The following is a 27,485-nucleotide window of genomic DNA, read 5'->3' as shown; positions in this document are numbered from 1 at the left end:
AGGAATCTAAGCTGCCACCTACCTTTGTCATTAACTCGTCAGGACAGCTACGAACCACTTTGGCCTTGATAGTTCTCGACAGTCCTTCTGCTTGTGTCTGACCTTCGGACAATGGTTGCAAATGATTGGTTTTCTCGTACCTGCCTTCAACACCGATTGCGCTCCTCCCGAACAACTTCGCTTGGTCACTTTGTCGATTAACTTTGTCTTTACAATATCAAACGTTAGATCGGCGTCCGAACGACTTTCAAGAACCAGTGTTAAAGGGTTGAAAGAATCCGGCATGCTTCTGAGAACCATCGCAACTTGTAAATTGGCGTCTAGTATCTGGCCCGCTACCAAAAGCTTCTCGAACAAATTTTGCATTTCCGTGATAAACTTCTTGATGTCCTCGCTATCAGTATAAAGCATATAGCACAGTACCTTAAGGATGGAAAGCCTCGTCGTGAGAGTTGTACGAAATTGCTTCTCAGGCTCTCCCAGGCTTCTTTTGACGTGGTTGTGTCCTGGAACAGATTCCGTTTGTTGCCGTCGGTCGACCAGAAGACGAATTGTCGCTCTGGCCTTTCTTCCATGCTTCTACTACTGCTGCGTTCGTTTCCAATTCTGCTGTGCAGGTTCCAGTTACGAACTCTCAGAGATCTTCTCAAATTAATAAAAGCTCGACCTTGAACTTCCAGCTGGAATAGTTGCTTCCGTTCAATCGGTTTGGAGCAGAGTGAAACGTGTCGAGCTCGTTTGAGTGACTAACGATTTATTAAGCATCAGCATCGCTTCACATCCATCATAACCTTGATTAGTCTCGTCGGTTATCTGGAAACCCGTATCCTTCCATAGCTACGTGCAACGTGCTTGATAACTCCCAACAAATCTACTTGCTAGCGGCGATAGACGACGGAAACAACTCGTAGGGCGCGTTAAGTATAGTAATTGCACGATAGTTCTCACATTCCTGCTTATCACTTTTCTTATGAATTGGGCATGTATACCTTATTTCCAGTCCTCAGGTAGCTGTTCTGTAATACAAATCCAGACTATCAATCGGTGCTAGTAAATAATCAAGTTTTTTTTTTATATTCTCCCTTAGCTTAACCTAATAAGCTCTATTTGCCAGTTTGGGCATTACATGATTGATTTAAAATTGACAGTTGTATATTAATACAAAGTCCAAATCCTACTTTATCGATTATATCTATTTTTGGATCTGATCCAGCATTGCATCTTTAGCAGTCTACTTTGGCCAGTAGATCTAAGAACACATGTTGTGGCTTTTTCAGTCCAGAGAGACGGTTCATTTTTTCTTGCCGTTGATTGATTGCCGTGTTATACGAGTTCGTTGGAGCATTTTCGTTAATAAGGGAATCAATTGTCAGTCCGCTTTAAAACGGTCATGGTATGTTGGTGGGCTCTTGTCGTTAGTCAAACGGACTGACGAAAAATTTGTAAATGAGGGAAGGGGTATCATCTTTCCCAGCTGCCTTATGGCTCTTAAGCTGATAAAATCATTGAAACTACTTAACGTGAGAGACGAGATTTGACACATCGCTTTTGTCTGCCCTATCAACATAGCTATGCCCCTGCCATTTGGTGTTCTGCATCCACACTGTTCAGTGTTAAATGTAGTACCATCTTCTAATCTCCTCGAGCTCATTTGTCAAGATACCTCTCCACTCCGACTTTATTTGTCTTGAGACTTTAAATTGAGTTTCTTATAAAACTTTCGCTTTTCTTGAAGGCGACATTTTTACTCTCCATCTCATCCAAGCTGCGCTTCTTATATTGGTGTATCTCTTCACATTTTACAGCATCAATGTCCGCGCTGTCTAACATTGTTGAACACTCCTCGGCAATTGCTTCGCGAAACCACGGCAACGCTGCATCGAGGTACTGCACGTAACTCGTAGGATGCCTGATTCTTTCTACCGGCGGGCGCCGGTAACGTATGTTATTCACTAGCACACTACACCTAACCATAGCTTGGAAGTGATTCCAGTCGATGTTAGCACCATGATAGATTTTGACGTGGATTATGTTCGAGAAGTTCCTTCATCTATCAAGAAATTATCGATTTTTGAATTTGTCTTTGTAAATCTGCTTACTAGCGGCTATAGACGGCGGAGGATGATCTGGGAAAGCACTTTATAGGTTGCGTTAAGAATACTGTTCGCTCCATGGCCGTTATGAAGAAATCGTTGCAAGTTTTGCTGTAACAATTGATGTAGAATCTAACTTACTACAAGACGCGACACGAGACTGGTCTCAACTCTTATTGTTCTTACAAACCTAAAAAGGTTTTACAATTTCTGTTTTTGTCGACCGTTTCCAGGCTCTATGTTCCTATTCTACAGGACGATGTCCCACTGGTCACGTAGAAAAAAACAAAGCAGCTTCGTACTTCCCCCAGAACACGTCAGAAAGTGATAAAACCATTTGATTTTCTGTTTCGTCAAGTGAAAAAGCGGTGAAATTGTCGCGAGAATGACAACACAAATTATTCATAATCAATAAACAGAATAAATCACAAAAAATACCCACTCCAACACAAATCAATCAGAACGGAAGTGCAATCTTACCCATCGGTTCGTCGTGGAACGTAGAGGGTCGGCGTACTGGGGACGATACGGTCGTCCGCACTTTCCTCGTAGTTCTGCTGCATAAGCAACAGCTGCTGTTGTTGCTGCCGCGCCAATGGATTCACCTGCCGTCGACTTTGCGAAGGCGATCCCACGCTGGACGCCGTTGCCGAAGAACCTGCGGACGACGAAGTGGTCGCCGACGATGTCGATGCCGTGGCAGCAACGGCCGAACCCGAACCAGCGGACGAAGAAGTGGAAGGCGCCGTTGAGGGTCCCGACGAGGGCTCACCGCTTCCGCTGCTGATACTTTGAATTTGCTGCACTTCGCTAGTGTTAGGCTGGCTGCTGCTCTCCATGGCTTGGCCGTCCGACGATGTGGAAGGGCCAGCATTGCTACTCTGGCCAACGCTGGTACTGGACGTCTCGGCATCCGGAGCCACCTGAGCACCGGTAGTCGACGACGATGTGCCGGATTGATTAGGAACTTCGTTGTCATCGTCTACGTCGACTTCATTGTTAGCGGACTGGACGTTGTCCTCGTCGATATCGGGGCCTTCGCCTTCGTCATAATTGACAGCCATTTCCGGCTCGTCCTGTTCGTACGCTTCTTCCGCTTCGGAGCCTTCGAAAGGCCCGTCGTCCGCTTCGGCCGTGCCTTCATCTGCTGTTCCCTCGTCAGCCATGCCTTCTTCTTCCGAATCAACCACAATGATGTCGTCTTCCTGGTCGCGCTGTGATGACGTTGGTACCTGGTATTCTACATCCACTCCGGACTCGGTGACACCCTGTAATTTCTAGGATTGGGAGAAAATAGAAGTTAGTTTTTTTGTATACTTTTCCTATGGATTCGATAACATTCCTCAGAAAATCTTTCCCCCGAAAACCGTTTGCCCAGAATTCAATTTCCCAGAAAATCGATCCCCAGAATGTACCATTCCTTCGAAACCTATACACACCCATATTAGAAAAAAGTACAAATTTCAATTTGAAGCTTCTGAAATATTTCATAACAAATTTTCAAGAATCCTCGACTCTATGCACGCTCGCCAAATCGCTGTGCACCTGTCCGGTAATCTTGCAACATGCCCTGCCCATCGTATCCTGCTAGCTTTGGCCACCTGCTGGATACCGGGTCCGCCGTGTAATTGGGCGAGCTCTTGGTTCATCCGTCGCCGCCACACACCGTTTTCCTGCACACCGCCAAAGATCGTCTCAAGCACCCGATATTCGAAGACTCCAAGTGCTTGTAAGTACACCGCGAGCATCGTTCACGTCTCATGCCCGTAGAGGACTGTCGGTTTTATGGGCTTCTTATACATAGTACACTTGGTGCGGAGTGAATCTTTTTTAACGCAGCTTCTTGCTGTAGTGGCCCGACTTTCACTGATAATGCGCCTCCGTATTTCACGGCTAACGTTATTATCAGCCGTCAGCATTCACCACCAGTACAACTTTTGCTGCCTCGCGTTTCAGGTAAAACTGTAGCCACCTTTTCAAATGTTTGGCCAACATTGTCCATATCATCCGCAAAGCAAAAAAAATGACTAGTTCGTAGACGGCTGTCGGTGCATAATACCTACAAGCGTCAATATCAACAGGCATGAAAATGGCGATACTATCCTTAATCTCCCACAAAGTGCCGGCTAGTTGGTTTCCATCATCCGCAGTACTGATGAAAGCATTTCCTCCAATGTCTCGATCTTCATTGCCTGCGCTCTCAGTACCATTCGGGTATTTGTCGAAGTACTGCTTCCACATTTCGATCACCTCACGTTCATACGTCAAGATGCTCCCATCCTTATTCCTGCACATCTCGACTCCCGACACAAAGCCATTGCGTGATGCGTTGAGTTTCCCGCAATGAACCTCCGTGTTTCTTGAGACTGGTATAGCTGTTCCGTGTCCTCGCACTCCGTATCCTCCAGGCGGAGTTTTTTTTCTCCCGAAAGAGGCGGGTCTGCTGTTGCCGTTTCCGCCTATAACGTTCCACGTTCTGCCGAGTCCCTTGCTGCAGTATGACCGCTCGCGCTGCATTCTTCTCCTACAGAATCTGCCTCTTTACATTCCACGTCGAACCAATCGTTCCGTCGTCTCCGTCCCACTTACCCGACGTTGCTGCTTTCACTGTACTCCAGCAGTCCTCACAAGGGACCTCATCCAGTTGATTCTCTTTCGGTTAGGCAGTCTCGAGGTGCTGCGCGTATGCAGTTGCGATATCCGGTTGCTTAAGCCGCTCCAGGTCATACCTGGGCGGCTGTCGGTACCGTACGTTGTTAACAGCGGATAGTTTTGGGCGCAGTTTAACCATCACCAGATAGTGGTCAGAGTCGATGTTAGCGCCACGATAGGTCCTGACGTCGATAATGTCGGAGAAGGGTCGATTTGCGATTCTGTCTGCTGTGGTGATCTCCAAGTACTGGCTGTGTCCAGGTATGGAAGGCTGTGCTTGCAGTAGGTGCTACGAATGGTCATATTCCTGGAGGCGGCGAAATTAATCAGTCGTAGACCGTTTTCGTTCGTCAGATATATTTCTTCGAATTAGCTTTCGAGGAATCACCGTGGACTCTTGAAACAATTCACATTACTTTTACTTTTGCTGGCTCTACGTCCTTCAAGACATGACCTGCGCCACAATGTTACGCCAACTAACTCGGTCCATGGCTGCTAACCTCCAATTCCTCGATCGCCCCACACTTCCAAGATCCTGCTCAACTTGGTCAAACCACCTAGCTCGTTGCGCACCCCTTCGTCTTGTACCGGCCGGTTCAACTCAAAGAACACCATTTTTGCGGGATTGTTGTCCGGCATTCTCACAACGTGTCCCGCCCATCGTACCCTTCCAGCTTTGGCGACTTTCGTGATACTGGGTTCACCGTAGAGTTGCGCAAGCTCGTGGTTCATTCTTGTCCTCCATACGCCGTTCTCACATACTCCGCCGAAGATCGTCCTAAGCACACGTCGTTCAAAAACTCCTAGCGCTTGCAGGTCCTCTTCGAGCATTGTCCACGTCTCATGCCCGTAGAGGACCACCGGTCTTGTTAGCGTCTTGTACATGGTACACTTAGTACGGAAGTGAAGTTTACCAGACCGCAAGGTCTTGTGGAGTCCATAGTAAGCACGACTTCCGGCGATGATACGTCTTCGAATTTCTCTGCTGCAGTTGTTATCCGACGTTATCAATCAGGCTTCCGAATTCTCACTCACTCTCACGATAATGGATTTATCCCTCACAGCAATTTTCAGCGATTAGCTGCCTTGCGATTTTATCCGTCCACAAAACAAAGCGAAAATAGATAATTGCACATATCCGCAGCTGTGAAAAGTTTGTTTTCTCTTTCTCCGATCCATGGAGAACTTTTCCTGTATGCATCGCCACAAGCAGCAGTTGCTTTTATGCACCAAATTAATCACTCCTTTCGTCAAGTTGGTGTGGTAGTATGGTTAGCGTGCACGCATCGCGGTTGTTTTTAGCAATGTTGTAGGTTCGAATCCCGTCGCCGGCACTAGTTTTTGCTTATCCACATAGTGATAATTCTCGGGAGCAGTTGGTGAGCGAAAATATGATGGAGTGAAAAATATATTATCCCCGGAGTGGAGTGATTTTCGGTTATCCTCCATCGTAGCTCCAGGGAAAATTAGTGTGAGCGATAAAAGATGTTCACGTGAGGAAGCGAAAAAAGCATTCTCCTTACGTGCGAAAAATCGTACATTTAGCATCATTGATACGAAAATTCAGAACCCTGTTATCAATGATCCGAGGTAGACGAATTCGTCCACCACCTCGAACTTATCCCCGTCGATCGTCACGCGTCTGCCTATGCGAGCTCTATCGCGCTCGGTTCCTCCAGCCAGCAGATATTTCGTCTTCGACGTATTTACCTTCAATCCAACCCGATCTGCTTCACGTTTCAGCCTGGTATAATGTTCAGCAACCACCTGGAACGCTCTTCCGACAATGTCCACGTCGTCAGCGAAACAAATGAACTGGCTGGATTTAATGAAGATCGTGCCCCGCATGTTGAAGCCCGCCCGTTTCATAACACCTTCTAGCGCAATATTGAACAGGAGGCAGGAAAGACCATCGCCTTGTCGAAGTCCTTTGCGTGTTTCAAACGGGTCCGATAAAGCACCCGATATCTTCACACAGCACTGTAGCTTTGATCAGTCTAGTCAGTTTCCCGGGAAAACCGGGAAATTCACATAAAAAGGCGGAAAAATTAAAAAAAAAAACAAATGCTTGGGTAGTCTTTGGAAAACTTGGCGAACAAATCCCTGAGGAAATTGCTGGAGGTAGTAGCATTGAAGTACTAAAGAATTTGAAAAATCAGCGGAAGAATTTTTGGGAGTACATATAGTAGAGGGTTATCTAGAAGAATTTCTGGAGAGATCTCTGTAGTGTCTGACAATATTGTAGATAAAATCTCTTGAGAAATCAGTAGGATAATTCTTGAACCTTTCCTTGAAGAATGTAGGAAGAAATTCTTGAAAACCTTTTGATTTGGTTTCTTTGAAGCCTGTAAAATCCAGGATTCACTGCAAGCAAAATAAAGAAAAAGTGACTTTAGAGATCATCTTGATTAAAATAAAGATAAAATCTCTAAATAGAGACCTGTTAGCGCTGGGAGCATTCTGCGGGTTAAAATTCTGGAGAACGGTACATTCTGGAGGAATGATTTTCTGGAGAATGGTTCATACTAGGGAATGTTCTAGAATGTTCCGTACGCCACTTACCTGAAACGATTCACCGCCCTGCATTCGGGTGCGCTTGTTGACCGGTGCCGATTTCTCGCCCGGTTGTTCCACGTTATCCGTGGAACTATCTCCCTCAACATCCCTCGGGCGCTTGTGACCGGCGGCTGCCTGCGATGTGGTCACCGTGTTGCTGGAAGTGGACGCTTGGTGGTGGATCTGTTGAGCCTGGAACGATTTCAAATTAATATTTTGCGGAAGATTTCAGCGCAATGACTTACATTCGACGAAGTTCCGCTGGTACTTGGGGCAGGATTCTGTTGCTCCTGCGGTGGCGGAGCCTGCACCTGTGGTGACGATTGCACCGACTGGGCTACGGCATTACTGTTCTGGGGCGTTCCCTCGATATGGGGGGACACAAGTGCCACCGCCTGCGAAGGTTGACCGGCCGAAACGTGCACCTGGGATGGTCCCGGTTCGTTCGGTTGCTGTGCTGGAATGCTTTCGTTCTCCTGCTGAGATGAGCTGCTACTCTCGGCAGTGGAAGTAGACGCGGTTCCCATCGGAGGGACAGCCGCCACGGCAACGTTGGCCGAACTGGTGGCAGGCATGTAGTCCGTGTGGGAACTGGTTGGCGAGGAGGACATTGATTCATTCGAGTTGTTGTTGCTTCCGGTGGTATGAACTTGCTGCTGAGGTGGAACCAAAGCTGTTACACTGCTGCTACCGGTGTTGGTTGACGACGAAGACGAGGATGAGCCCTGGACAATGGCCACATTATTCGAGGATTGACTGGTGGGAAGAACGGCTGCCGTCCTGCTGCTTGCCTGAACCGACATTGGCCGGATGCTAGCCAGGGGTGTTTCGCTTCCACGACGAGGCGTCACTGTAGCAGACTGTTGAGCACTTGGACCAGGAATTGGCTTCACGTTAGCCGTACGGGGACTTTCCGCTGAAGCCTTCTCAGACGATCCAGGAGCGCTGGTGGATGGCTTAGCTCCCTGTTGCAGTCCCAGCTGACGGGTAAGCTGATTCAATCGGATGTTGAGCTGTTCATTCTCACGCGTCAAACGGGCTATGGCATCCGCCTTCTCCTTGTCCTGATCGGTGTGCTCCTTGGTGATTCTTGCAATGCGACCATCAAACTGTGACTTCAACAATTCGTTTTCTTCGCGGACGTGTTCCAAGGATTGGACCTGTGCCTTAGCAGTCGTCAGTTCACGTGTCAAAGTGTTCTTCGACTCCGTAAGGCTAAGAATCCTGTGCTTGACATCCTTCAATATTTCCTGATTGCGCTCAGCCTTCTCCAGTTTACTCTTAAGAAGCTCATTCTCCTTCTTAAGTGTGTCAACTTCTTCCTTGAGTTCCGACGCGTTATTTTCAGTGGGTTTATCTTGCTGCTCGCCACTGGTTCCTTCTCCACCAGGATCTCCCGCACCTCCTTCCGCAGTCTTAGCCCCTTCACCGTCCTTCTCATCCACCTGTTTCTTGAGTTCGATGTATGAATCCTTGTACCGTTTGGCGATCTTCCTGATCTGTTGCTCCTTGCTCTTGGCATCCGTTAGCTCCTTGTCCTTGTTGGACAGCTCATCCGTCAACTTCAGCAGATCTTCATCGCGCTTCGTCAGCGTAGTCTTCACCTCACCGATTTCCGTGGTCATCTTTGCTCCGGCTTGCCGCAACACATCCAGCTCTTCAGCGTACTTCTTGTTCTGCTCAGTCGCGCCAGTCAACTGCTTCGTTAGATTAGTGACTTCCGTTTCAAGTTTGCCCTTCTCGACTCTGATCGAGTTCAACTCCTCGTTGGACTTCTTCAACAGTTCCTTCTCCTGCGTAAGCATCTTGGCCAGATTCTCTCGCTCCGTCTGCAAACGTTTCCAGTCCTCGGGGCTGGTCTTGTTCGACCGTTCCACCAGCAGATTAGCTCGCTGTCTCCATCTAGTGGCCTCCAATCGCAGCGTAGAATTCTCACTGGTAGCCGATTCAATCTTAACGCTTAACTCACGAACCTTCTCCTGCAGTGGGAACAGCTCGTCTTCCGCCTTCAGCAACCGTTCGGACAACTCCCTGATCCTCTTATTCAAACCATCGCGTTCCTCTCGCAGCACCCGGTTGCTATCCGTGATGGCGTTAAATGTCTCCAACTTCCTCAGAATATCTTCGTGTTTGGCTGCCGTTACCACTCCAGTTTCGGACTTCTCGCGCTCCTGTGCCAACTGAGCTTGCGCCTCTTCCAGCTTCTTCTGGAACATCATCAGCTCCGACTGCACGCGTACATTTTCCGATCGCAGGATGTCGAACTTGGCCACCGCAATGTCCTTCTCCTTCCGCAGGTACTTGATGATCTGCAGCAGCTGATCGACGGACCGTTTCTCTTCGTCCGAGATCGATTTGTTTAGCACCGAGCTGTCGTCCATCGCGCTTTCGTTCATGGATTCGTCGGCCGCTTTCTGTTCCAGTGCTTGCGCTGCCGTGATCGAAAGCTTCGTGCTGAGACTTTGAATCTGATCGTGCAGGGCTGCGTTTTGCGAGTTCAAATCTGAGAGGCGTTCTTCCAGCTGCTCGATTTCCTTCTTCATCATCTCCTCACGATTCTTCCAGCACTCTTCGCTAGTGTTGAAGCGCTCAATGGCTTGATCACGTGCGAGCTTCAGTTCATCAAACTGCTGCTTGGTCTTTTGAACATCCTCCTTGAGGATGGACAGCTGTTGAATATCAGAAGAATGTTGCACCATCTCGTTGGCGTATTTCTGCTCGGCGACTTGCAGTTGCTCCAGCAGGGAGTTGTTCTTCTCTCGCAGCTCCCGCAGATCCTTGTTGTTCTCGGTGATCTTCTCCAGTGCTTCCTTCAGTTCAACCTGCACCTTGTGCAATGCAGATTCACTGTCTGTGGAAGAGGTCAACTGTTCACCGGTCTTCTTGAGGGAAATTTCCGTCTTGAGCTCCTCCACCTGGGCCTTTAGTTCGGCTTCATTCTTCTTCAGAGTTCCCAGTTCAGTTTCGGTCTGGGTCTTGTATGTGGTGTACAGTTCGTTGAGATCTTTGAGTTCCTTTTCTGAGGACTCGGACATGTTGCAATACTGCTTGACGTGTTCCTTAGCGGTAGCCAACTCCTTTCGCAGCGATTCGAACTCAATTTCGTTTTCACTGAGCTTCTGTTCGAGCTCCCGGATCTTCTTGAAGGCTTGTGTAACAGGATTGTCCTCATCGTTGGGAGATAGCGTTTCCTGGAGTTTCTTGCTAAGATCGTCAATCTTGCGGGACTTGATTTCCAACTCGTCCCGAGCGTTCTTCAGCTCTGCCTGCACAGTCTCTGCGATTGCCATTTCTTCCTCCATTCGCTGCTTGGTCGTTTGCATTTGACGTTCAAGGTGAGTGGTCAGTTCTCGGAACCGGTCTTGCTCTTCTTGGAGACGCCGTCGTAGAGCGGAGCATTCGCGAGCCGTTTCATCCAAGCGTGTCTCCAGTCGGATGCGACCCTCTGCTTCTGATCGCTCCATGGTAACCTTGATCATCTCGAGGTTGTTCAGGAGCAAGTTCTGATTCTGTCTCTCACGGTTAAGAATCTCACGTTCGGTCTGTAGTCGCGACTCGGCGTCCTTGAGGATACGACATTCGTGCTTGAGGTTCTCGACTTGGACCTCGGCGCGGGCTAGTTTCGATTGCGCACTCATAGTTTCGTCCTTCAGATACATGATGGTGGCTTCCTGCTTGGAGATCGTAGTTTCGTAATTTTTGTTGCGCTCTTCCAAGGTGGCAATTTGCTTCTTGTAGGTAGCGACGTTCTTCTGCTGGATCTTGATTTGCTCGTTGTTGTACTCAACGGTGGCCACAAGTTTGATGTTCTTCGACGAAAGCTCACGGAGTTCCGTTCGCATAGAGTCGAACTGTTCGTTCATCATCTTGTCGTTGGTCAGTTTCTCCTTGCGATAGTTATCGTACTCTTCCTTCAGAGTGCTCAACATTTGTTGATTCTCCTTGACCTTTGCTTCCAGCTCAGCAATCTTCTTCTCCTTTTCAACGACCGCTTCGCTGGAAATCGCACTGACCGTGGATCCGCTTGGAATCTCCTCATCCATGGCAGCGTCCGCATTTTCGCCGGACAGAGATCCGTTCAGGCTTGCTCCCAGTGTACCCTTGCCTCCAACAGCATTGTAGCTACGCATGGCATCGTGATACATCTTCTTGTAGCGATCTCTTTGCTGGATACACTGCTGCATCATCTGCGTTTGATACTCTTGTGTTTCCTGCATCTCCTGCAGCCGTTTGTTGTAGGAAGCGATCTTGGCCTCGAACGTCGCCTGACTCATTGCGTTCTGTGCCACTTCTAGCTCTTCCAACTTGGCGCTGAAGTCTCTCACTACCAGAAGCAGCTTTACGTTGTTCTCCTGTAGCTCTTGGATGTCACTGAAGGTTACCAACTTCTTCGTGATCACCTCGTTGGCACTCATGTCCGAGGAGATGGACTGATCGGCTTCGGAAGCGTAGCCACCGCGCATTTGTTCGATCTCGCGCAACAGATGACAAATCTGCCGACTCAGATCGCCACGTTCCAGTTTGAACTTCTTGTTCTCGCTATCCAGGTAGCGCACCTTGTCCTGCATTGAGGTTAACTCCGAACGCACGTCGGCATTCTCCTCAATCAGCTTGTTCAACTGTAGGCTCATCTCCTCGTTGGCGTCCTTCAGATTCTGGTACTCGTTCTGCTGCCGGGTCAACTCCGGTGCACGTTCCTCCAACTCCTGCACGATGTTCTTGATTTGCAACTGCAGCTTGCTGTTCTCCTTCTTTTCAACCTGAAATATTTACAAAGAATTTACATTTCAGTTAGATTTCATTAAACCCTATGAACTCACCTGCAGATCCTCGGCCGTCTTGACGTACATCGTGTACAGCTCCGTCAACGTCATGCCCGACTTGATCAAACGGCTCGTGGCGGCAGCCGTTGGGGCCAGCTTTTCCACCGCATGCTCCAAATTCTCCTGCCTGGCCAACTTCAGCAACTCGTTGGCATTCTTCAGCTCGTCCTTCAGCTGTTGGATGACCTGGTTCTTTGCCTCCAGTTCTTTCTCGTGTTTCATGACCAACGTCTTCTGTTGCGTTTCCAGCTTACCGTACGAATCGCTAGCCTCGTTCAGCAGCTTCTTCAGCTCCGAAACGGCAGCACCGAGTTCTTCCGTCTGTTTCTTGTTGTCCTCGCAGTCCTCCTGGTACAATTCGCACAGCTTCGTCTGGGATTGCAATTCCTTACGGTAGTGATCCATCATCTTTCTCGTCTCTTCGCTTTGCTGCAACAGTTTGCTGGCCAGATCTTCCGCCCGCGTGGACAGCTCTTGGTTTTGTTCGTTCAAGTGGGCAATTTGTGCGGTGGCGATCTTCAACTCTTCAGTCTTCTCCGTGAGCTTGGTCTCCGTCGTCAGAGCCTTGAAGTTTTGATCGCGGCGCACGTTTTGCAGATCCTGTAGCGCTCGGTTCAAGTCCTCGGTGAGCTTCGAGATTTGATTGTCGCGCATCGACAGCTCCTTGTCCATTCGCTTCTCCTTGAAATCCAGCGAGAACTCCTTGCTCTGGATTTCTTCCAACTTGGCTAAAGCTTCGCACTTGGTGACGTTGGCAGCCTTCAGTTTGTGTTCCAGGGCCATGACATCGGCCTGCAGTCGTTCCACTTCCAACGTCTTGCGCTCGACCGCATTCAGAAGCGTGTCCCGCTCGTTGACGGCTTCGTTGCGTTCCCGGCGGAACCGCGCCGTGTCGGCATCGTTTTGTTTGACCTTGTCCCTCGCCTGAGCCATCTCCTGCTTGCAATCCTCCAGCTCCAGCCGAAGCTCCTTGATGCTCTGCTGGGAGAAGTGGTATTTGGAGGACTCATCCTGGTACTTCAAGGTGAGCTCCTCGATTTGCTTCTCGTAGTCGACCTTGATTTGTTCTGTGGACGCAATCAGAAAAATGAAACCCAGTTAGTCCTGTTTTTCGGTGCAGATAGGTGTAAATCTGTTTCTCTGTTTGTGCTGGTTCGGCACGTCAAGAGTTAAGGCCGCACGGGACGTCATCATAATGACCCTATCCATTTCAAGAAGCAAATCCCAAGAACCACTCCATATATCAATGCGAAAATGTATCACTATGATTCTATATTTGTTCGGGAGTGAACTGCCCACCCAGCTACGTTACAGTAAAGCGATTGTCATGAGTGGGTGAATGAAAACCCCACTCTCTAATATAGCAGAGAATGAGTTGCTAGTTGTAATTTGTAATTGTAATTGCTCAATCCACACCCTGGCAGACAATTATCCGCCCATCTAGACACGGGCTGGGTGAGGACCTACCTAGCCTCCCCCGTTAACATGTCCTATACCGTTTAGCACACCGGGATCTTCCACAAGCAGGCGCCGGAATTAAAGCGGTCCCACAAGCTTCAGATACATTAAATAGATTTAGTCCCTCTGGCACTAAACCGAATGGCGCCCTCCGCTTCACCACTAGTACTGCTTCCCCACACGCCAAGCACAATATCGAAAGTAGTGCGTTGTATAGCAAATACAGTACACCACCTCCGACACTATGCCAAATGTACAGGAAAAACAGCACCAGTAAGAAAGCGGAAGGCGCACCACTCGGTTCAGTGCCAGAAGGACTATAAGTATAACGAAGAAGAAACGAAAATATAGTAGAGTTGGTTCGGTTATTTGATTGCTGAAACGAAAAAAAACAGAAAAAACAGAAACAAAGTGTTAACATTAAAACGGGGTTTTATAATTGATAAATGTATCGATAGTTTCTCATCTGTTACGTTTCCTTATCGTAGCGCTGTCGATTTTTCCATCTCCAGGGTGTTCGTCTCCGCTCGAGCAATGAGGACCATGATGAAATGAGAATATAAAAATGTGAGCATTAGTGTTGATCTAGTAATAGATTAATTTAAACTGCTTTTCATGTGCTAAGTAACTTGTAAACTCCTACTCAATTATGTTTTGTTGGCCTACACGTTTTATTTAGATACAATTTTTATTTAGAAAACTATTTGGATCCGAGATTTTAGGTGCAGATTGAGCATGTTTGATAAAACAAGCATCCTGTTTTCAGTTGAAGAATGTTCAAGAAGTTGATGATTCTGTTATTTATACTGGCTACATACAAGAATTCACTATTGATGTAATATATGGATATTGAAAGTTCCAACGCGCGATTATAATACTTCAGTTTTCGTGCTGTTGTATTGGTGTAAGTAGTGGGAAACCAATCAGTTTGGTGATTCTAACGGTAACAAATAGCAAGACGAAAGGAAAGTTGATAATCTATCATCATTATGATTTCAGTCCTAATTTCATGATCCGTTTAATAAATTCCGCGTATGATTCGGCAATTTTAACAATTTATACATGTGTATTCGAATAAAACAGACTACGGGCATTTATTACCTGTTGCAAGGTTCCTAAGTGATCAGATATTTATCATTTTCTACAGCCTAATTTAATAATACCTACATTGGGTTGTAACAAAAATTTGATCTTGGGATGTTGATTTGCCTCCTAATCATAGTTTCGACAATAGTCACATGCTTACTATCCCTTATGGCAGTGTTGTTGATTCTATTGTCTATCGCTCATCAGTTTCGCGCCACCCGGCAGGGACTTGGTCCTATGTACCCAATACTCTGCTGTGTCTTAACTTCACGCAATACATTCTGTAGATGTGTGATACAGTTTGCGGAATATTATGATTTATCACTTCGTTCAGATGGAAAATTCTGTTATGGTACCATATTCACATATCAGATAACTCCCACCTGGAACGATGTAATACATCGGAGACATGTAGATTCAGATGTATGTAGACGATCTATGCCTAGTTCGGCTCTGATCGACAGGCAATCAGTGTATTCAGTTTTTCAACTAGCTTGAAGCGATGAACGTATCAAGACAAGCTCTCCACTATATCTGCTAGCAATCACCGGTCGTCGATAGACATTTCGGTTCTTTTCTGCTAAAGAAAGACCCGATTGTATGCCAAAGACTATGGCTCATGCTTTTCAATACAGCTGGAAAAACAAGAACTACACCCAGCACCAAATAGTACGTAACTATGAGGCGGACCGGAAGGTTTGATAAGCAATCCCCACCAATATAGCAGAGAATGAGTTGCTAGTTCCAATAAAATCACTCTCCGTTGTCAGTGTAGAGTAATAGATAGGTCAACTAAAATGAAGTAATATCTGAGCTTAGCGATATCTAGTCAGTCGTAGTTGGACAACAGGTCGTACTAGCCATAAATCTTAGTTAAGGTCAAAAAATGTAAAATTAAGTGTTGTAAATATATTCGGTTAATTGTAATTAAACAGTAGTTCGGTATTCAATGTTACGTGTTGTGTGTTAATAACTGTTCGGAAACTATCCAATAAATGTGATGGGACTACAACCCTACGGATATAAGGATATCTCTCTCCCACTATGAAGAATCAGAAGCATAAAACTTCCCATCGTGTTGGGGGATTGCTGGCCAACATACAGTCCACTTCAAGTAACCGCATTCCCAAGGACTCTCTCCCAACATTTGGTCCTTCGAACCGGATTCAACCAAAAGGAAATAAGAACGCTTCTGCTATGGTAGCAGAAATACCCAAATGGATACCACCATCATACAAAATCTACGGTCATACAAGGATGCTATAACCGCCATCGCAGGCGACCAAGTGAAAGGAACTTCGCCATTACTGGAAACCATCAATCGTCTGGTGCATAGGAGAGGAACAATAATAGTAAAAATGGACTACGAAGCTACTAACCAGAATGTTCTGTGATCGGATCACACCTTCACGGATGTCGAACTGCTGCACTGGCGAAAATGCCTTTTTCTCAGGTAAATAAAAAGTGCAGTATATGTCCGCCGAGGCAGGCCAAATTCCTAAACTAACACCATAATTTCATCATTTTCTCACCAATCAACATCATTGGCACAATCGGAGCTCATCTGCGTTAGGTGCATCGTTTGCTTGGACCAATTATTGGAATCCTTTGGCCGCTTCAAACGCATTGGCAAACGGTATCGAGGATAAAATTCACGGCAACTATGGCTACATAGAACAATCCTTAACAGCACACCATCTTCGGCTGTTAAGTGCAGACCTTCACTAAGAAATGAAAACATATTAAGATGGTATGCAGAACACCAACACCACATTAGTTTGCACTACACGACGGATCATCATTTCACGAGAGACAGTCATTGAACATTATCTCTGTGATAGCACTGGAGCTCACTGAGTTAACTCTTCGGCATCAGCAAGCACTCATCGAACCAGAAGAATGACGTCAAAAATGTATCCAACTACTGGCGACAATATTTCCAAGGCTATGCTGTGATGAATGGGCTCTACATCCAGAGGATTAGGATTGTCTTCTAATATCCATTATGAACGATTCACTATGGATAGGATGTTATCTGCAGCAACAGCTGTAGTTGGTGCACTTGCAATGGATGTTTCATTCCATCTAATCGCGGTAACACGAGATCAAACTGGAGTCGCACTTATGTTTTCAGACATCACTAAGTTAGCATCATCTTCTATTCTTCAAGGTAAATATAAACACTTAGTGTATGTTCTGCCGAAGCTTAGAGATTTCCATGGCTAACACTGTTTTATTCCGTTTCTTACACCATAACATCGGACTAAACGTGACTTTGAGGCAACGGAGGAAACTGAACAACTGAGCCACATCATGATGACTTCCACACCTTGGTAACCGAATATCAACGTTCAACTATTGGATCTCAAGTGAGCGCCTGCTGTAGTATTACTTTTGGGCTGGACAATACATGGAAATTGTGATTCGGTTTCGGTGGAAGGAATGCCGAAATATATTCGGACGTTCGGAGCTTGCGATAGTCACTACACCACCACAAGAAATTACTATGGAAAATTGGTTGTAAAATTGGATACCAGCGGAGGATAAAACATCTTTTGGCAATGGAAACTTCGTGACGAACATTGCTCATGTAACGAGCGTATTACTAATAATTGATCCGAAGCAGTGAAATCGTCTGCGTATTTAACCGAGAGATGTTGGATAGCTATACCGTAGGTTTGGAGAGGCTGCTGCAAGTGATATCCGTTAAGGTTAGTAACTACAAATGTATATGTCCGGCCGAAGCACGGACGAATGTTTACTACACTAACCCAACTTCCTCTCCACAATCTACATGGTCGATATGCATCGCACACACGGAGTTGTACGGTATCACTATCACACCACTGCAATCATCTGAAGATACCAATCTAAAGAGCGGGAGAGCACTTTATGATGGGAGCTTATTCAAGATACAATTGGGCTTAAGGAACAGACTGGAATACAATCAACTGAACAAATGAGCCGAAGGGAGAGATGAATCAACCAATACTTCCGAGAATGCTGTAAACAACACGATATTCGGCATACTTCCCAAATTCCACGGATGGGATCAGTTTGTTGTTGTTGCGACTCAAAACCGCCCTTCGAACTTGATATGGATCAATTACTCCAATCCAATGGACCATTTTCCAAATCTTATCACTGACAGGGTCAGTGGTATTACAAGAACCAATTGTAGGAACACAATTAGGTTTACTAACGATGACTTTAACCACGGCAGCACTTGATCGGGGGTTTTGTGTTAGATCGGCGTCATTGAGCAGATGTGTGTCATCAAGGGATGATACACGGCAACAAGGATAGCAATTTCAACAATTTTACCGGTTTACGAGCATCAGGTTTACCACAACATAATGCGCAGTGAGATGCACAGGGCGTCCACTGCACTAATTAGACTTCGGACACCAGCGATGTTCAAACTTCCACGGTAGGACGCACAGGGCGTCCATTTCATCCATTTCAAGGAATTTCGTGCACTGGGGGTGCCGAAACTACTTCTACGGTTGGACGCAGAGGGTGTTCATCAATCTAAGGACTTCTGGCACTAGGGAGTGTCCACTTCACGTACACGGTTGGAAGCATAGGGCGTCTACTCTGCTCTCCAGGATTCCAAGGATATTGGGCACCAGGGGTGTCCGATCTGCTCCCACGGGTGGACGCACAGGGCGTCTCAAAACCAATCCAAGGACTTCGGGCACTAGGAGTGTCCAACCCACTTCAACGGATGGGCGCACAGGGCGTCTCTTCAATGAATTCCCAAGGATCTCGGGCACCAGGGGTGTCCGATCTACTCCCAAAGGTTGACGCATAGAGCGTCTACTCTACTCTCCAGGATTCCAAGGATACTGGGCACCAGGGGTGTCCAATCTATCCCACGGGTGGACGCACAGGGCGTCTGTAAACCCAATCCAAGGATTTGGCACTAGGAGTGTCCAATCCACATCAACGGACGGATGCACAGGGCATCTGTTCAACCCATTCCCAAGGATTTCGACACCAAGGATTTCGGGCACTAGGAGTGTCCAATCCATTCCCAAGGATGGATGCACAGGACGTGTGTTCAATACATTTCAAAGAATTTCGAAATCAGAGTGATTATACCAGGCAACCCACGGAATACCGTGCGATACCACTATGTTTTGGTGAGGTGTACAATGTAGTTACAATGTAGTGTTGTGCTTCGGGACAGGATCCATGCAGTTTTTTAATCAGTTAGACTAGGATAGGTGAGACTTTTCCGTATTGGTGAGAGAGAAGTTTTCAGAAATTGCAGCAATTTCAGGGTGGGTGAGTATGTTCGGGAGTGAACTGCCCACCCAGCTACGTTACAGTAAAGCGATTGTCATGAGTGGGTGAATGAAAACCCCACTCTCTAATATAGCAGAGAATGAGTTGCTAGTTCCAATAAAATCACTCTCCGTTGTCAGTGTAGAGTAATAGATAGGTCAACTAAAATGAAGTAATATCTGAGCTTAGCGATATCTAGTCAGTCGTAGTTGGACAACAGGTCGTACTAGCCATAAATCTTAGTTAAGGTCAAAAAATGTAAAATTAAGTGTTGTAAATATATTCGGTTAATTGTAATTAAACAGTAGTTCGGTATTCAATGTTACGTGTTGTGTGTTAATAACTGTTCGGAAACTATCCAATAAATGTGATGGGACTACAACCCTACGGATATAAGGATATCTCTCTCCCACTATGAAGAATCAGAAGCATAAAACTTCCCATCGTGTTGGGGGATTGCTGGCCAACATACAGTCCACTTCAAGTAACCGCATTCCCAAGGACTCTCTCCCAACAATATTTGTAGTGCACAACCCAATAAATTTTCAGCTTCATCGGTTCACTAAAACTCAAGATTTGCTTTCACAAAATTTTGATGATAATTGTTAGAGTGAGATGAAAGATAGGGAAAATAACACGGTCTCCCGTGTCACCTTAACCCTCTAATACCCAACCCCGCCTTTAGACGGGGTACATTTTGGAATTTTGTGTATTTTTTCGTAGCTCAGAAATCAAAATGATTTTGTTTGTGGTTTTAACCTTGACTCATAGCATGCATATAAGAAAAGTTTTTTATGACTTTTGAAACTTTTTTCTATTTTTGAAAATTGTTTGAATAATTGTATTCCTATATAACCTACAAATGTCTGGGGTTCATTTAACGTGTAATATAAAAATTTGAATCTTTTATATTTTTCTACGATTAACCTATCACAGAAGAAGAGCTTGGTGGTATTAAAATAATTTTAAACCTGTTTTCCGTTAATTACACGGAAAACAAAAAATATCACAGAAAAAAATTAAAAAAATAATATTTTTAAAAGTACCGTGAAAACTTAAATTTTTATTTTTGCTAAAAATCAGTAACCAGAAAAGGCTTGAAGAAAAAATGAAGAAGGATAGGGATGTTCAAAAATAAAAATTATAAAAATCAAAAACCAAAATTCACAAACTCGTGAATGAAAATATATCATTGCCCAAAACGTGTTTAGAACGAGTTTAGATAACGAAAAATTATATTTAGATCGAAAATAAAAATTTGGGTATTAGAGGGTTAATCATCAATGTTTACTTCCTCTTCCCGTTTAACCTAGAGAGCCACAAAATATCGGTAGCGATTGTTTCAATTCGCTAAGAATTAACACTACGGACTGCCTGTTCCGGTGATAAAGGTCCACCTCACTGGTGACCCCTAATTCATGCGGCTTCAAGTGGATGGTTAGTAACCGAAAACGGAGTACTCCACAGGCTCCCTCCACAGTATTGTGCCCTTCCTGTACTACCCTGAGCATGGTGCAGGTGAGCTTGTGTTTCTGTGAGATAATCGGCTGCCCTTCTTCAGTCTCAATCCCGAGGCTGAATAATGGTATGATTATAAAGATGTAATTTATTTTAAATTTACAGCTTTATGGTTTCGCATTGGCACAGTGTATTCTGTGCTTTTCGCCTTTGGCCGACTTTTAAGAGATACCGATCTGGTTTCTGCGCTGCTTCTGTTTCGTGCAGAGATTGTAAAAAGCTTAATCCGGCGTAGTTGAGTAGTTGCTACGGTTAGGATAGTTCGGATCAATCTTCAGCTTAAAAGAACAGCATCAATCATTTTTTGCAGACCCGTGCAAAATGCTACAGCCCAAGTGGCGTTTATCAAAAACCTTACTTTCGTAAGGAGAACTTCTATCATGGTGACCTTCTGGACCCAGTTTTTGCTACTTTCAGTAAACATGAAAAGGCAAACTTGGGTGCCATGCCTCGTGCATGCGTGCTCGTTAATAAAGCAATCATTTCTACACTCATTTCTGAGCTAACAATCAGAGTGTATGTGCTATCTCAATTGATGTTTCTGTTGGTGACCACAATAGTCTATTGTTCGATGTATTTACCACATGATGAACCATTCCCAACAGATGATTTCAAACGAGTTATCGTACACTGCCTAACAAAACGTCTTCTGCTGATTGTCGGTAGTGATGCTAATACCACAGACAAACAGACGTCACACTCTCACTGCTGTCCATCGACCAACTTTTTAACGTTCGATTCGAATATATGGTAGGTGGTCAATCGACCACCCGCAGCGCTCGCGTCGTTTTTGTTCGTGTTTGACGTTTACACACTACCGCCACCTGTTGGTCGGATTTATTTATTTATTTCGTCAATCAATAGTAGACTACACGTTTGATTAATTCTATGTTGTATTATATCTTAAGGACTTCAAATATTGTCTTAGCTTTGTTCGCGATATGGTCAGATCAATTTCTGTGCAATGCTGATTATATAGAGACATCATTCGATTCATTGGGCCGAATTTTGCATAGTTAGTTCGATGATTATTTGATGCAAACAAATTCCGATTTCTAAACTGTCTAGCGGGCGTGTAGAAATTCAAACATGATAAAAGATTGGTGGAATCAATACGATGCGATACAATATCATTGACAAATGAAATCATGGCTATTTCGCGACGCTCATTTAAGGTTTGAATATCGATAAGCATGCGTCGAGCCTCGTATGATGGCAGTTGTCCAGCCTAATTTGCGTAATGCATATAAATGAAATTGCTTCTGTACTGATTCGATTCTATCACCATGTGTTTTTATATGCGGAGACCACACAATACTACAATATTCTAGAATTGATCTTACATAAGCAATGTACAAGGTTTTAATCGTATATGGATCCCGAAAATTGTAGCTAAAACGCTTAATAAAGCTCAACATATTGATTGCTTTATGGATAATCGTATTATAATGATCAGTAAAGGTAAGTTTAGAATCTAATATGACACCTAAATCTCTAATCTTATCGCACTTTTGAACAATTTGATTTCCTAAAGAGACAGTAATCTGTGGTGTATTCCGTTTTCTGCTATATGTGATTAAATTACATTTTTTGACGTGTAATTGAAGTAAGCTTTTGCTATGTTTGTTTTGAACTGTTCTTGAGGAGTAATGTAATCCGCTTGGAATTATTTCGATAAAAGTAATTTTACATAAAGTAAAAAAATGAAATGTTTTTCTTTTTTAAATTTTTGTGAATGCGATTTTTAGTTGTTGATTTTTTCGGCTGTTTATTAGTTTGGATATGTAGCTCAAAGATCTATAACGACACCAAATACACTTTTTAGCAATGAGGAAGTCATGTCCGTGTTACAATATTATTCTCGACGCCGAGGAAAATCAGCACTGCTGGTCTGTTGCCAAATCATTCCATTTTATTTCCGCTTATCTCTCTATAAAGGATCACTACTCTAAACAAGCTCCATACCTTGGGGACACTATTGCTATCGGAAGTTCGGGGATTGTTTATCGTGCCAGTAGAGAAAAACACCTACCCGCAACGGTAAACAAGCGAGAAAAATGGATCCTATCATCGCTCTCGCTTTGGGGCTCTCGTTCGCTGTTTCACTTTATCAGACTTGTTACAACTTGCGATACAAATGAGAGCGAATTCTGCAATGCCTGCTTATGAATACAGCCTGGTTTTGCCAAATATAACAACATAAATTAACTCATAGATCGTCAGGAATTCCTTTAAAGTTTCTTTTTGATACTTTTCAAGAAAGCCCTAAATTCCCAAGGTTTTTACGATGATTCTTCCATTGCTTTACTTACGACGTCCTTCAAGACTCCCGTTTTAAATTTCTGCAAAAACCAAACCAGAAATTTCCCCAAAGATGCTTTCAGGAATTTCTTACAAAATTGGCTTTCAGATTTTTTTTTTTTAATTTTTATTTATTTATTTATTTTATTCAATTCATTGGTTTTAATACATTTGTTAAGGCAGAAATTTGTACTACTTACAACTGCGAAATTATCAAAATTCCTTTGGAGAACTAATAGTAATGTGATACATTTATGCAAAGATAGGGAGAAAATAGTTCAACAAAAACCCTAGAATTCACTTTTTGTTATTCTTAACCTAATCTAAACTAATATATCACAGTGTTTTATTGAAAAAGACTCACAACGAGTGGATTTGTTGAGATTTCGCACGATAATTTGAATTTGTTCGTTAGTTTATTGAAAAACTCGAGTAACGTTTCCGTTTCTGCGATATCATGAAGCTCATCTGTTGGGAACCAGGGATCCAAATTCAAAATCATCTTTTGAAGCTTGTTCTGTTTGACTTGGAGACGTCTCAGATGAGACATAGCACAACATTGCCAAACTGGACAACCATAGGTGAGGACCGGTCTGAAGACACTTTTGTAGAGCAGCAGTTTGTTCGCCAGTTGTAGAGAAGATCTTCGGTTAATCGTTGAATGCAATGAACGAGTTAAACCTTTAACTTTGTTGATACTATTGTTAATAAGTTTTTCAAATAGCAGCTTTCCATCCATTGTCAATCCCAAGTAACATGCTTCATTTTTCCACGGAATGTCAACTCCATTGACGTTGACTTTTGAAGATGGTAGGTGTCTTGGGGCTCTTCTTCGTGTAAAGAAAATGGCCTGAGTTTTTGCAGTGTTTGCCTTGATCCGCCATTTCTGCTGGTATTCTTCGAGCTTGTTCTGCGCTTGCTGGAGTTTGCAGGTTATTATTTTTGGATCTTCATCCGAAACGAGGAATGCTGTATCATCGGCGAAGGCGTAGGTGATTCCATCAACCATCAGGACGTCACTAGTGAAAACATTGTAGAGTGTTGGGCTCAACACAGATCCCTGTGGGACGCCACAAGGGATGTCGAATTTCCCAGATACAGAGTCGTTAACAGATACTTGGAATGATCTTTCGATTAGGAATGATTGCACCAGCTTCACAATGTAGAGAGGACAGTTACATTTACGTAGTTTGTAGATGATCGCGTCCTGCCAGACGGAATCGTAGCCTTTTCGACGTCAAGCATAATCATACCAGTCGATTTTCTTGCAGAGAAACCGTCCTTCACGATTTTGGTTATCCGTGCTAACTGGTGGTTGGTGGAGTGACCGGCTTTGAATCCAAATTGCTCGTTTGGAATCACCTCGTTAGAATCTAAATGTCAATTCAACCGATTTAGGATGATTCGTTCAAACACTTTGCTCAGGCTATTTAGCAGACTGATGGGGCGGTAGTTTGTAGGCAGCGTTACGTCTTTTTTGGACTTGGGGATGGCTACTACAGTTGCATGCTTCCACATGGTGGGAAAATACATCCGTTTTATGCAGCCGTTGAAAATTTTGAAACCAGGCCTTTTCGAGGTAAATGTTTGAGCATCACGTTGCGGACCCCGTCCTGACCTGGAGATTTTTTACTTTTGAGTCGCTTGATTATCTCCCTGATTTCTTTTGGTTTTGTGAGAGTCGATGGGTCGATGTTCATCTCGATGAAATTGGAGAGTTCCTCTATTGTTTGGTTGACCTCTTGGACTGTCCTAGGGTCGCTCGCGAGTGTGTTGTTGTGGGACTGTGCGAAGTTAGCCGCCAGTGCATCAGCTTTCTCCTTGTTTGAAACCATCAAACGATTTCCAACTCGCAGGGGTGGTTGATATTTCGTTGAAGAACGAAGGCTCCTACTGATTTTCCAAAACTTTTTGCTTCCTTGGGTCAGGTCGCGTAATGTTTTGCCATTTTTTTTTTGTATTTGTGTGCTGCGCACTGTTCACGAATCTCTTGAGTGAGTGCATCAACAATCCTCTTCAAGACAGGATCCCTCGTACGATAGAATTGCCTTCGTCGGACATTCCTAAGTCGAATCAACAGCTGAGTATGATTGGGAAGTTCGTGATTCGTCTTGGTGATATTAACAACAGGAGCAGATTCGACTTCAGCAGCCTTCAAAGCTGCAGCAAATGCATGGATACTGTCGTCGATTTTTTGTGTAGTATCCAAATTATTAAGCAAGCTTGACGTCACATCGAGTCTTCTATTTACGGAGCTGGCAAAGCGATTCCAATCAGCACGATCAAAGTTTTTGTATTTGCGCACTTGGGTTACCACTGGACTATCCGTGTTGATGGAAAATACTACGAGATAATGGTCTGAACAAAGTTCTTGGAGTGTGTGCACTAGGTTCAAAGTTGAGCAGTACTTTCCACCCGGTGAAATGCGAGTGTATCTTTCGGGGTAGTGTACGAAATTTCCATTTTCGCTCTCCTGTAACAGCATTTCTCCTGCTTTATTGCTTTTAGAACAGTGCTAGTGTCGATGCTTGGAATTGAAATCGCCCACCACGAAAAATGGTTCCGAAGAATCAGTGAGCTTTCTGAGGACACGTTTGAAGTTGTTAAGGATCGCGCGATTCGAAGATCCAGGGAAGTATGCTGCGATGATACGCACAACAGTAGACTCGAAGTTTAGCACTACAGGTCGGACTCGATTATCCGGAGACTCGATTATCCGGGGACTCGATTATCCGGGATTCGATTATCCGGAATTTTAGACTCGATTATCCGGAAATTGTTTTTCGATGTTCTTGTTTTTCAATTTTTATGCATAAATCTGAAATAATTTGGTATTGCAATATACAATATCAATGGTTTTGCAGTTTTGAACGTATATAAGAAAAGGGGGGTTTAAAAAAGTGTTTTTTTTTTAATATGCTGGTCAAAAAAATTTTTTTTTTTTGTTGTAAAGACCCCTACTGCTCCTAGAAATAATTTCTGGCTATGCCACCGCATCATATAAATAAAACAACAACAAAAAGATAATATTTAAGTTTTTTATCGAAGATTTCTTTTTTTTTTTCTTAGTGATTCGATTGTCCGGAGGATTCGATTATCCGGAGTGAAAAAAAAATCGATACTCCGGATAATCGAGTCCGACCTGTATTTCAACAGCTTCAATGGAAGAAGTGTTCAATCCATCAGCTTGCTTGAAAGCAATTCCGTTCCTAACAAAAATCGCAACGCCTCCTCCACGTTTTGCCACATGACTTGGACGATCCAAACGGATACATGAATAATTTGGATGGTAGATTGATATATTCGGTTGGAGCCATGTTTCTGTTACTACCGCAACATCGATTTCGTGTTTTTCAATGAACTCGAAGAATTCACCTTCTTTATTGCGAATGGAACGACTGTTCCAGTTCATGACGTGGTATGGTAGAAGCCATGGGGAAGTGAACTTCCACCTGACGCAGTTTCTGTCAGGACATGGTTGCTATAGACCAGTGATTCCCAAAGTGGGCGAATTCGCCCCCCAGGGGGCGATTTTCGGGCTCAAGGGGGCGAAAATTTGTAAAATAGAATTTGGGGGGCGAAAAAATCAGAAAGGGGGCGAAAAGGCTAACACGGGAGCATTTGAAAATAGTTACTCATTTTCTTTTCAGGAAACACATCTGAAGGTTAATCAATTTCAAACTTAACTAATTCCAGGAATATTTTACGTTGGATCGATATATCAACAATCAGGGTCATTTTAACACTTCAGTCGTCGCGCTGTTGTATTTTGTACAACACTGTTGAATAAAAATACTCGGTTTTCGTTCACAACAGCAGCGCGTTCGTTCTGACGGTGGCAAACCGCGCGACGACTGGAAGGTTAAAGGTCAAACACATGCATTCAGGTTTTTTTTATATCAAGTGAGTTTTAAAAATGGTCGGTATTTGAGATTTTCACAAGTTCACAGATAACATTCAAAACACAACATATTTTGAATGAACAAAACATATATATCTGAGAATTTTTAGAAATTTCTGCAAATGCCCAATATTTTATATGGGAACTTTGAGGTTGGGAAGCTAATATTTCTTTCATTGGCATTCAGCTATTTTAAAGAACAAAAGAAGATTCGGTTGCACTATTTCTTATCATTTCTCATGGAACAAATAATTTGAGAGAGAAATTTTTCGTTTTAGAAAATTACCCTTTTATATATTACATTGACATATGAGTTGAAAAACATTCTGGATTTTCATTATTTGTTCAATGTTTTTTGATTGAATGAAAAAAAATCGTTCTCAGAAACGTCAAACATTTAAAATTCACAATTTCTGAAAATTATTGCAGTAATTTTAGAAATGAAAGACAAATCAGTATGTAATCACCATCTACGTCACAAGTTGGCGCCTATGCATTCAAATAGTTTAAACTGGACTGAACTAGTATCAAAAACTGATTCAGTAGCCTGTAATGCACGCAAAATATTGTTGAAATTGCTATTATAAATTGCAATCTAGTAAATTATCTTATAATTTCGGGATATCGATTTTTGAGAATATATTTTTAAATGTACATAATAGTTATTGTATCATGATTCTGTGGATATGCGAGTCAGACATTTTTTGACGTACAGCATAAAATATTAAAATCACATATCAGGGGGGCGATTCCAGATAAATGTTGGTCTCAAGGGGGCGAAAGTTGAAAAAGTTTGGGAAGCACTGC

At 44.0% G+C, this 27,485-nt stretch overlaps 1 protein-coding gene across 2 annotated transcripts in view; it reads right to left on the bottom strand.

Annotated features, from left to right (window-relative positions):
* The window catches only part of LOC5579176 (nucleoprotein TPR), a 42,471-nt gene that overhangs the window by 10,785 nt on the left and 4,201 nt on the right, over nt 1-27,485 (bottom strand). For both annotated transcript variants that reach the window (XM_021854827.1, XM_021854828.1), the window contains exons 2-5: nt 12,122-13,191; nt 7,547-12,061; nt 7,308-7,493; nt 2,574-3,370 (exon numbers count right to left, since the gene is read on the bottom strand). In XM_021854827.1, coding sequence (XP_021710519.1) covers nt 2,574-3,370; nt 7,308-7,493; nt 7,547-12,061; nt 12,122-13,191 — 6,568 coding nt within the window. The remainder of the gene's footprint in view (nt 1-2,573; nt 3,371-7,307; nt 7,494-7,546; nt 12,062-12,121; nt 13,192-27,485) is intronic.

This window comes from Aedes aegypti, chromosome 3 (genome assembly GCF_002204515.2).
Source record: "Aedes aegypti strain LVP_AGWG chromosome 3, AaegL5.0 Primary Assembly, whole genome shotgun sequence".
NCBI lineage: Eukaryota > Metazoa > Arthropoda > Insecta > Diptera > Culicidae > Aedes > Aedes aegypti.
Note: the sequence above shows the minus strand (reverse complement) of the source record. Positions and strands in the feature narration are given on the sequence as shown.